General features: G+C 36.6%; 2 protein-coding genes across 4 annotated transcripts in view; both read right to left on the bottom strand.

The window, feature by feature from the left end:
- Window positions 1-2912: 2912 nt before the first annotated feature.
- CUNH5orf24 (chromosome unknown C5orf24 homolog) lies at window positions 2913-7412 on the bottom strand. The gene has a single exon (XM_057307020.1). The coding sequence runs from the start codon at window positions 7410-7412 to the stop codon at window positions 6846-6848; it is 567 nt and encodes a 188-aa protein (XP_057163003.1). The 3' UTR covers window positions 2913-6845.
- The window catches only part of DDX46 (DEAD-box helicase 46), an 84291-nt gene continuing 74657 nt past the window's right edge, over window positions 2913-12546 (bottom strand). For all 3 annotated transcript variants that reach the window (XM_026508014.4, XM_048220889.2, XM_057307018.1), the window contains exon 24: window positions 2913-7415. The gene's annotated coding sequence lies outside the window, so the exon portion shown is untranslated. The remainder of the gene's footprint in view (window positions 7416-12546) is intronic.

Here is a 12546-nt window from a genome sequence, read left to right as displayed (position 1 = left end):
CATGATCCCAGGGTCCTAGGATTGAGTCCCGCATTGGGCTCCCTGCTTCTCCCTCACCTTCTGCTCCCCCTGCTCATGCTCTGTCAAATAAATAAAATCTTAAAAAACAAAGAGAGAGAGAAAGAAAGAGAAAAAGAAAAAGAAAAGGAAAAAGACAAAATAGAGAATAAGAAAAGTCTAACTTTTTCTGTCACTCTCCTTGCTAAGAAGCTATTTAGGAGCCCCTAGGTTCTCAGAAGAGAAGAGCCACTGGCATGAAGACAAAATGAATATATTAGTTTTCCAAAGTAACATTTATCTATCTCAGGGCCAGTATAAAAATACCTACTACTAAAAGCACAACCCCATTTAAAAATTTTTCCAATGGTGAGTAGAAGATCATGGTTAAGAGCCCCAGCTGACTACTACTTACTGGTTGTATAATTCTGGGTAAATTACTTAACTTCCATGGGATTCAAGTCTTCTTACCAGTAAAAGGGGTGTTCCAATTCCTTTGACACCATTCAATAAAACTGCAGTGATTTAATGAAAACATGTAAAGTGTTTATTATTTATGCCAAGTACTACACTAAAGCCATTATCACTGTACCCTATTATACTTTCACTCCAATGGGGGTTTTGTGCTTTGATTTTTAGAAAGGATTTAAGTTTGGCATTAATTTTGAAGCAGCTAGAAGTTCCTTTAAGGTTGACTTTTTACAATGCTATCACCAGAAAGGCCACATTGTAGTGTATTGTTTGCGAACAGCTTACCCCACTTCACCTCTGTCTCTTCACCTCTACTACTCTAATGCTCTTACAGAAATCAGGCATTAAAATTCCCATGTACTTCACGAAATACTTGTGATGCACATCTTGAAACAGGACTGACTGATATTAATGATGAAATCCTCATAAACTCAGAACAAAGAAATTTGGGTGCTAAGAAAGGAAAAGGTACGGTGGCAGCAGACCTACTTTCATTCTAGAAGGACATTCTTAGCAAAAGTGTAACATTCTATGTATTTGTTCCAAAATTCATCTTCTATGTTGTTATAAAACCATCAAATACCAATTGATTTATATTTTCCCAAAGGTTGTTCGTGATTCTCACACCACTGGTGACTAATGGGCTCAAAACCACAAGTGTTTAAAATAATATTCAAGGCATGAATTCTAGGTGGTAAATGGAGACTGCCTTCAATTGGCTGGCTTTTCAACCAAACAGGACACTGACTTGCTCTCTGACAACTGCCAGAGAATGAGAATTTTGGCGAGTGTAATTACAATGAACAAATACATTTTTCCTGTAAAACTCTATAAAGAGACCTACAGAAAATGTGGTAAAGACATTGTGAATACCTAATAATCCTTCGAGCCACAGCGAATGATCCAATACTATGATGGTGTAGATCTCTTCCCAGATGAGGAACGGTACACCTAATCAACAGCACATTCTCATGTAGATATCCAAGTACTTCAACAGTTTGAGGAAAAACACACATAAAAACGTTTTTAAGTATAATCTGAAGAATATTTAAAACAATTCAAAAGCAAAAAAAAAAAACATCATCTGTTCAAGTTTTGAAATTCAACTTCAAATTTCATATCCTACTTCCAATTTATCCTTCTAAATGAGGGGTCAGCAAACTTTCCCATAAAGGAATAATTAGTAAATATTTTATGCCTTGCTGGTCTTATGTCAAAACTTCTCAACTCTACTATTGTATTACAAAAGCATCCATAGATGATCTTTAACAAATGAGAATGGCTATTCCCGTAAAACCTTATTTACAAGAACAGGCAATGGGCCTTAGTTGGCAAACCTCCGATCTAGGTGATCTGCAGGCTTTGGAGAAAAAAAATGTTAATTATATGTTCAAAAAATTAGGGGAAAGTGTTTTCCTTTTATAGCTCCAATATTTAACAACTACAAAGTATGCACATGCTGTTCTCCCTAAGGTTAACATCAAAACGGGTGCGTGGAGGGTGGCTCAGTCAGTTAAGCACCCAACTTTTGATTATGGCTTAGGTCATGATCTCAGGGTCATGAGACAAACCCCACGCTGGGCATGAAGGCTGCTTGAGATTCTTTCTCCCTCTTCCCCTACCCTTCTCCACTGCACCCCTCCCCTCCGGTACAAGCTCTCTCTGTACCAAAAACCAAAAACATATCCACATTAAAACAACAAATTAGCCATGTTTAATACCTGAAATTTTTTGGAAATATTTTATTTATTTGAAAGACAGAGCACAAGCAAGTGGGGGGGGCGAGGAGCAGAGGGAGAGGGACAAGCAGACTCCAGGCCAAGCGCAGAGCCCAAGAGGGGGTTTGATCCCATCACCCTGAGATCATGACTTGAACCAAAATCAGGAGTCTGACGCTTAACTGACTAAGCCACCCAGGCTCCCCCACCTGAATTTTTTTAAAGATTTATTTATTTGAGAAAGAGAGAGAGAGCACACAGGCAGGGGGAGGGACAACGGGAGAGGGGAGAAAGAAAATCTTGACCAGACTCCACACTGAGAGTAGAGCTGGATGCAGGGCTCGATCCCAGGACCCTGAGATCACGACCTGAGCCAAAACCAAGAGTTGGACGCTTGACCAAGTGAGCTGCCCAGGAGCCCCAATACCTGAATATTCTAAACTAAAAAGATCAACCACACTTAAATTTAAATATAAGCCTTTGGCAGAACTAGCAGCCTGCTGCATCTTAATAATGGGAAGAAAAAGGAAACAACATGAGATCTGTTTATAAGTTAGGATTTTAAATTCCAGATATATAAATATTACTATTTTGAGAAAAACAAAAGTACAGAGGGGCAGATTTCAGAAAGCACAGCCAAGCACAGCTAGTCATGATAAAGGTTTACTACTTACCATTCCTCTACTTCACAAATACTGTGCTAAGAAAATAAAGCAGTAAACATAGTTGGTTTTAAAGTAATGACTTTATTAATAAATATACATCCATATGATGATGTAGATACAAATCATGAACACTACTCCATTCCCATACACATAATTGCACACGAGTAGCTCAAGTTCATGGACATAAAAACATACACAGTATCTATTCGGACTTTTTACAGCAGAGGACAGCGTGCTTATATCAATTAATTGGTAATTATTTTCTCTGTAATTATCTGTGGAAAAAGGAAACTGTGAAACTTAAAACATCAAAGTGGTCTGATTATTATAAATCACACACTTGAATTACTATAGCATTAAATTCTCCAAAAATTAAATACATCGTATGTGAGAGTACAGATTTACCTACTTTGGAGGAGGGAGAGAAGAGCAAAGGAAAGATTTAGATACATCCTAGAGTTTAATAGCATATAGTTAAGCCATAATAAAAACAAAAATATAATAGCATCTAAATATTTTATGTCCAAGGAAAAAAACGTTTTGAACTGTTGTGAATTTTTATATTATAAAGGGATCATAAAATTTTACTGCATATAGAGACAATGACCGACAGAGCAGCAGGTATCGCCAACATCCCCTGAATTATTTTTTAAAGCTTCTTAGAATATAAAGGAGAAGGTTCTTTTTTTTCCTTTAGCTCATACACTGGGTTTTTCTTACACTGGCTGGATCACCTTTAACTTAATAAATGGATCCAGATAATTGTTTTTTCCTCCTTAACTCAAAGAAACTCTATTACATCATGAAAATATACATGTAAATTCACACAAACATCAGTTTGGAATGAAGATTACTTTTATTACTTTAACAGATGTTTTCTTTAAAAAGTAAATAAAAAATATAAAGAATATTTTAGTCTAATTGAACACTGATTTTAAAAATGTCCCCAAATATTAAAAATTAATCAGATGCTTATTTTCTTCCAATACATCGTGCCAGTATTTTTTTTAATATCCAGTGCAAAACTCCAAAGATAGTATCAAAATCATCCCATACTAAAGATTAGTTATGCAAGGTTATAGCTGTCAAAAAATGAAAATTTCATCTGTATTAGCTGCTTATTTGTTAATATGATAATAAATAAGGCAAGTTAAAATAGTTTTCAAAGAAAAAAAGTAAAGCAAACTTACTTGAATAGCAGATCATTTTCTGACCAACAATTTTAATATAGAATAGTGAAACCTATTTTGTGAAGAACAGAATTATACAATATAAAATTAGCAATTTACCTTTCAAGGAACAATCACACAGTTGGAGGAAAAGGCCAGTTTTCCCCAACTGATTATATTAAAGTATAGGCAATTGTTCAACATGCTATTTCAGTGTTTATCATGACAAGAGACAGTGTTACAAAAGATGCACAATGTAGTCTTTATAGAGAAGTAAAAATATTTTATATTTTAAGACTTCATTCATGTTATCACTTAGATGTCTTTCTCTTCAGCATGGCACCAATAAACTGTTCACAAGGAGAAAAGGAAGTGGAATCAGGAGATGCTCACCACCAAACAGATCTAATACGCCAGCTAAATGCTTACATGAACAGAAAATTCAGCTCTAAACAATGTTAACCATTCACAACTGTAGCCATTTGCCCCCTTTATTTCCTGGGACATAGCTCCTGATATTAATAAACACTGTTATGAACAGAATTCCTTTAGCTGATTTCACCATTTCATTAACATGTATACAAAATTCATTATACAATAATACACCTGCTTTATTTTCTGACACACAGCACAGCACCACTGAGTAGATGTACTGGAGGATGGGGAAAGAGGCAGGGCAATGAATGAATGAAGCAAAGGCAAGACAGAAAGGGAAGGGTATGTACAACAAAATGAGGAATGAAAATAAACTGAAAGGGAATTGTCAAATGGACATAGTATAAAAGAACAGGCAACCAAATCCTTGACAGTGATATATATTATCCTACGGTAAGAACATTTAATTAGACAACTATTTTCGGGAACTCAAAAGAGGATTTCTAAGTTGCCAACTGCTGAACATGACCTTAAGAAACAGCTAAATGACAGACAACATATCAAAAGACAGATAAAACATATGAGTTAAGATGTAAGCATTTGTGTGTGTCAGAAGTTATACTGTTCTGAGTAAATTATTCAAAGTTTTATATTTTAAGCTTCTGTAAGGAGAAACTCTTATAGCAATTTAGCTGCCAGAATGTTACAATTGATTATATAATCATCCAATATTGTTCTCTATGGTTTGTGCAAAGCTAAAATTTTTGAGGTCACTGTCTTAGATGCCAGTGCACACACAGTCCCCACATACAATGCAACACCTCTTACTGTAAAGAGCAGCATAAGTCCAGCTCATTGCGTCAGGCATCACTGGAACACCTGAAGGCTTGCTGCTTTTTTCCCGATGAAAAGGTATGAAACATGACATCCATTTGCAATGAGAGTTTGCATTAACTGAGAGCAAGCCCAATTAACACAAAGTGCGCCCTTTTAAAATTTTAATTATTTAAAAGTTTTTGGGCCCCGCAAATCTACACTATAATCTCAAAGGCATTTAAAATTCCTCAATTTGAGTGGAATTTTTTTTCAAATCCGAAGTTTGTAATAGTTTATTTAGAACAAACTCAGAATAAATAAAATGTATTTAACAAAGACTATTACTTTCAGAAATGGGAGAAGAGTGATTTCTCTCTGTCCCTACCATACACATCTACCCAGTACTTTTTCTTTTCTATCTTGCTTCTAAAGCAAACATTGTTGGAAAAAATTTTCTTTTGGATGAGGTGGTCTCACTGGAGCCACAGTTACATTTTTAATTAAACTAATCAACATATTATTACATGATTCATGCATAGATGGATTCCTACATATTTCTTAATATTTGGGTTCTGACAATCGCATTTTATTTATACCAGTTTTAGATTCTACCATTCAATTTGTGTCCTTTGGTAGATATAAAACCTGAAACCACAGTAAGTGCTAATGCAATGGGACAATTTCTTAGGAAAAAAACTAATAAAATTTTGAATAAATGAACAACATTAATAAATGTTTTAAGTATAATGCTTTAAAACTAAATATATGAAAGGCAAAATGTAGTGACTACAGCTACATGCAGACCCTAAGAATGTTTCTTTTTCTATTATATTAAGTATGCTATTCTCAGAATGCATATTTCACCAGAAATGTAATGTGTAGTTTTTAGTAAAAAGTTTAATTTTTCTGTAAATATGAATTGTTTGTAGTGTTTGGTATATATGCTCTTAGGCAATTAAAAAATACACAACGTATCATTGTTGAAAGGCAAACACTAAAGAATTCTTTCAGGAATAATGGTTAAATCAATTAATACCATGTAAATCAATAAAATAAAATAAATAAGCTTCTGCTGCTTAAACCTAGAACATTAAAAGATTTTTAACATCTGAAGTCTATGTAAATGCCAAAGCATACAAATATGTGTCTTGTCTCATGACAATTAATGTTACAAAAACTCACAGCCATTACCTCAAGTAATCCTGAATCATTAGTTTGCTTTATTCCATCAGCTAAAAATACCTTGGATATTATTATCTTTACTATATTGTAGGCTTACTTCACAAACTAATAGGTATAATGGTTTCAGTTGTTTAGCACATAAAGCATCTATTAAGAATGGCCCAAAAGGAGTAATGAAATATGAGACACAACCAGAACTCTAAAGGAAAAACAAAAATGACTTAGTTAGGTATTACACTTGAACCTATATACAAATACAATGCCACTGCTCATGCCCTGAGTGCATCTGTCAGCATATGGCAGTTTCTGAGCAAAAGCAGGAAAACAAATCAAACAGGAAAACAAATTTGGAAAGCCCAGGCCATAAAATCGTGTATGTCAAAATAAAACCAAGAAGCTTTGGGATTATTCACAATATACCTTCTAAACCTGGCCCTCCCTTCCTGCCTCATTCACTCATTGGGTGGCTTGACTTCGCTGCTGGTTTCCTCTACCCCATGAACTGCTCTGCCATGCATCATAGGGTAAGGAAAAGCAGCGGTGCCACAGCCATAACCAAGATCGGCGAGACGGGATAGAGCTTTAATGCTACCTGGAGGTCTCCCTGGACTGACTTTGTATCCCGCAGCTTTAGTTGTACCCAAAGGTCTGCCTGGACTTGTCTTAAATCCAGCTGCTTTGGTGGTTCCCAGGGGTCGGCCCGTGCTGGTACGGTATCCTGCGGATTTGGTGGTTCCTGAAGGTCGGCCACGTTTACCGGATCGATTGAGATTTTTCTTTTTCTTTAGTTCATCTTTTATCTCTAGACTTCTGCTACTTGTAGTCTGCAAGTGTGTTTCATTTAATGGGTCTTGCCTCTGACAAGCCATTGGTTTGTGGCTGACTGTGTGGCTATATTTGCTCTGCTGGGAGGAATATATGTCAAACTGATCAGCAGCTCTCATGGCATCTTCATTGAGGCAGGAAGGCTTGCCAGGCCCACAGAAAGCCGGATTACTGCTGGCAACAGGATGCATCATTTTCTACCAAAAATAAAAGACAAATATGCATAAATACACATATACAAATATATACCTGTATGACAGTATTCAGTGGGAAAATAGCCTGTCTTCTGAAAACTATGCAGGCTACCTAAAATTAGGCTGACAGGCAGGACTCCAGACCACTTATAAACAAACAGACATCAGCAGATTCAAAGATACTTGTTTTTCCTCAACTTAATCAAGGGTATGGACATCAGTCATGCAAGATAACTATAATACTGCATTAGTAGCCATAATGTTCTCTGCTTAGGAACAGGAAAAGTGGATAAGTAGAGAATAAATCTGTTACATTTTATAGGTTCTTTTCTTCTAGATTATGAAACCCTAAAAGGATAACAACAAACACAAGGACTCTTACTAATATTATTCTTTTTTTTTTTCCATTTGCTTATTAAACATTCTTAGAATGTCTTCTTTTGGCCTTTTATTTCTCACATATACACTTCTGATCTGGCCACAGTTGCCACAAGGTGGACACTTCCTCCTTACTATAATTTATTATTGATATAGAATCCTCAGTGTAGGGGTGCCTGGGTGGCTCTGTCAGTTAAGCATCGGACTCTTAGTTTCAGCTCAGGTCATGATCTCATAGGTCGTGAGATAGAGCCCTGCTTCAGGAATTGTGCTCAGCAGGGAGTCTGGTTGAAGATTCTTTCCCTCTGCTCCTTCCCCCACTCGCGCATGCGCTCTCGCTCTCTCGCCTGTTAAAATAAACAGATCTTAAAAAAAAAGGGGGGGGGGGATCCTCAGTGTATGCTACACTTTACAAAACATGGAATGTGCCAAGCAAGGAACACAATTTCTCAAGGTACTGACTCCCTTTAAATTAACTAATCTATAAAAAACAACCAACCTCAAAAAACAAGGAACAAAAACTTTTAACCCAAATTATCCAAACAGGAGGAAGTACTAATATAAAGGGTGAAAAAAGGTTTCCATTAGCTAAAATGAACCAACATTTACACAACTGAGAATTACACTACAAAAATATGGGTAACAATCATAATAAAATACTTCCTATTTTGAAGGTGTGATTATCAAGACAAAAAGGTGAATGCATAATTTCTTCCTGATTATAAATACATGTGGATCGTCTTCCCTTAAAAGACTCCTGTGACAATTAACAAAGTCCAGTCTCTGTTTTGTCTGTGAAGACATCCCATGATTTTTTCTTTAAAAAGTATGTATTACAACCTCTACCATAACAGGCCAGCCCTAAAAAGCTATATCATTTAGACACACAGAAAATGAGTTTATTTTTTTTAAAGATTTTATTTATTTGAGACAGAGAGCATGAGCTGGGGGAGAGGCAGAAGGAGAGGGAGAGGTAGACTCCCCACTGAGCAGGGAGCCCAATGAGGGGCTGATCCCAGGACCCCGGGATCATGACCCAGGCCAAAGGCAGACATTTAACTGACTGAGCCACCCAGGCGCCCCAGAAAATGAATGTAGTGAAACTAAAGCATTATATTCCAATAAGGTAAGAAAAATAAAGATATGGGTTCCAATTCAGATTTAGAAAAACAGGTACAGGTATAAAATCCAGCCCCTAAGCTGTTAATGTTTGCCTACATCATACATGTAAAATTGCACCAAAACCTCAGTTATAAAGGCAAAAGGAAATGGGAAACAAGTCACAGACTTGATTTCTGTTAAATTACTAAACATTTCCTAAAAATCAACAGATACAGAGCTATTTGCCAGCTGGCTTAAAGTCTTAACTATTAAGGAAGAATATCTACAATGACAAGCTACTTGTTTATGGCAGAAGCCTTACAGACTTGAGAACATAAAACAAGTTAAATGAGTTAACACAAATATTAAAAGGAGTAATTCTTTGCTCAATCCTCAAGGATATAATAAAAAAATAGGTTATGATTATCACTTCACCAGCTCAAATTCTAATTTCAGCTCAGAAATAAAGACAGATCAAGATGTGTTCCAAATGTAGTAATATTAGCTGAAAGTTAACAGTTTTTGAACATTTTCTATGTGCCAGGTAATAAGCTTGGCACTTTGCACACTATCTGATTTAATCCACAGGACGCTATGATGAACATACTACTATTAGCCCTATTTTACAGAAACAGAGGGATTTTTAGCAATTTGCCAAGGTCACACATTAGGAAATGGTAAAGCCAAATAGGAATTCAGGTCATCTGACATCAGAACCAACAATTTCAGCATACTATACAACTACATCAGGGTTTCTCAATAATAGCACTGTCATTTCAATCAGATAGTTCTTGGGGAGGGGGGTCCTGTGTATTTTAAGATGCCTTAGGAGCATCCCTAGCCTCTACCCATTGGATGTCAGTAGCTACACTCTCTTCTTCTCCCTCCCAATTTGACAACCTAAAGTTTCTCCATACATCGCCAAATATTCCGGAGGGGGGGGAGCAAAACTCACCCCTCTACCACGAGAATGACTCAGCTATACCAAAATGAAAACATAAGACCCACTTTAAAATATTCCTGGTTTTTAGTCACCTCTTTCGCTCCTACCTCTCCAAATATTCACAAAATCTTCCTGTTGATAACATCTACAAAGTCAAACAGATTTGTTTTCCAAACTGAAGAAAAGCTAATGTTGGAATTTGTGAAGGGACTAACCACATTCCTTTCCCCTTCAAGTTATAAACTAATTGAGACATATAAACAGGAATTAAACAGGAATCAAAATACTAGTCTATTGCCAATAAAGCTGGACTAGAGACCACATGCAAAAACAGAGAAACACAGACCTCTGAGAAGATTTTAAGAGAAAAAGTGACTCTCTTTTCAATTTTATCATTCAGAAATCACCCTGCTGCAAGGAAAGCTCTAGTAAAAAGAGAAAGGTACAAGTTCCGTTCCACAACCAGCAATGACCATAAAGGAAGAAAATGTTTCTTCCTACTGTCTATTTCAATGCTTTACATTTCATGCCTTTTAAGTTCCTATCATTAATTTACCAAAAGCTTTCCTCTGGACCTTCCCTTAACTTAACTTCCCCTTAATTTATCAGAACATTCACCGTATATTGGCACTCAGGAAACAGAGGCAGCTTACATTCGTTATATTAGGCTTTTAAAGGCAAGATGCTGCCATGTATCTTCTACTCAGATACCAACAAACACTGAAAAAAAAAAAATACACTATTTAAAAAGTAGACCTGTAATTAAAAAAAAAAAAAAAAAGCACCCCTCACCAATTCCTTTAATCTTCTCCAGGAATTTAGGTATTTGGTTTGTATTATGTTAATTTACTTCTGATACGGCTCACATTTATTGAGAGCCAAGTCCATGCAAAACAGTATTCTAAGCACTAGGACACATAATAGGAGTAAACTTGTTTATTCCAATGGAAAAACAATGAGACAATGACCTAAAGAACACTTCTAAGAGCAAGTCTTCTATATGTTCTATGTTTTCCTTCCCTGCTACCATAAAAAAAAATCAGTATTCTGCTTACTCAATAACTGATTAAGAAACTGGAAAAGAGGGGCGCCTGGGTGGCTCTGTTGGTTAAGTGTCCCACTCTTGATTTTGCTAGGGTCATTATCTCAGGGTCGTGAGATAGAGCCCCCCGTGGGGCTTCAAGTTGGGTGTGGAGGCTGCTCAAGATTCTCTCTCTCCCTTTGCCCCTCCCCACTCTGCTCACACACAGCCTGAACTCTCTCTTAAAAAAAAAAAAAAAAAAGTTGGAAAAGGAATTAATTTACTAGGACAGTTACTGATATAGTTAACTAAAAAGAAAACAGAGCTAAAACCCATCCTTTCTACTTCGGGATTTTAAGATGGGAATCAACAGCATTAGATCCTTTTGTGCATCATCATCGACACACACACACACAGAGGATATATATGTTTGTAAGCAGTATTTATATATACAAGCATTAATTAATCCTATACTTAATAATGTCTCCTACTTCAGGAGTATGCTTGGCGGCATACTGCTCTTTCTTCTAAGACTCTTCCCATAATATACTACAGAGTTCAATGAAAGTACGCAGGCCACATTTCTTAAGAGTCAGAATGAATACATTTCTATAAAGTTTGGACTGAAAGAAAGCCAAGAGTTACAGAACAGAATGTGTAGCCTACCAAAGGTTAATTACCTTTAAAAATGGTTCACTGAGTATAAGGGAGTCAACTAAGAGCTTCTATGCATTTTAACTATGACTAAATTAGAATTTTTTAAAGCACACACTGGGGCGCCTGAGAAGCTCAGTAGGTTGAGAAACTGGCTTTTGATTTCCGCTTGGGTCGTGGGATTGAGCCCCCGCATCCGGCTCCAAACTCAGCGGGTAGTCCGCTTGGGAGTCTCTCCCCCTCTGCCCCTCCCCCCTAAAACAAATAATTAAATTTTTAAGGAAAAAAAAAAAGCACACACTAAAACTTCTATCCTTGAAGCTGTTTTACTCTATTTAAACCCGAAAGTCCCTGGGTGAGCCGTTCTTCATGAAATATTTTTTTTTCCTTTTCTTGAATGTGGTACTCATTTTGCCAACATAAAGAACTGTAACTATTTTCAGTAACTTCACAAAGCATTCCTGAAGCTTTCTAAACATGGAGAAAATCTTCCTTTCAAGAAATCCAAGTTCTGCTCTCTTCCAAAGATCAAACACATAATTCTCAGAGATCCAGTTCGGGTCATTTGGGTTGTAACGATTATATAGAATCATATATGTTTTTATAATTCTAAATGAAAATCCATTTGTGACCCACATCACTCAGTCTATTCAGCAAAAGCCAAAACAAATGCCAAAAGCCATGCATCCTGTCCCACCACGGAAAGTTTTGATACCAGGACAGATCATAAATAACGGCCTTCTTTGTCTTCTTTCTACCCCTTAATTGTGCCCCACGGCGCAGTTTCCCCCGTCCCAGAATCCTTATTTGACTAGAGGCGTTTAGAAATGTAATACCTGTTGTAACCCAAAGCGATTATTAATGCATTAACAATAACAACTTTGTAGAAGATACACGCCCACACCGAAGAAAGAGTCGTGTACCCTCCAACAACCAAAATTCATAGCCCGCTATTCGTGCACTTGGGAGTTCTGCAAGCTGCAGAAGTCCACAGGCCACTCTATCTAGACGTCCATCTCCAAGTCGGCAGACTTTAA

This window comes from Ursus arctos, unplaced genomic scaffold (genome assembly GCF_023065955.2).
Source record: "Ursus arctos isolate Adak ecotype North America unplaced genomic scaffold, UrsArc2.0 scaffold_5, whole genome shotgun sequence".
Taxonomy (NCBI): domain Eukaryota; kingdom Metazoa; phylum Chordata; class Mammalia; order Carnivora; family Ursidae; genus Ursus; species Ursus arctos.
Note: the sequence above shows the minus strand (reverse complement) of the source record. Positions and strands in the feature narration are given on the sequence as shown.

Excerpts from the sequence above, each read along its gene's own strand:
- CUNH5orf24 (XM_057307020.1), bottom strand. The coding sequence starts at position 7,412 with ATGATGCATCCTGTTGCCAGCAGTAATCCGGCTTTCTGTGGGCCTGGC.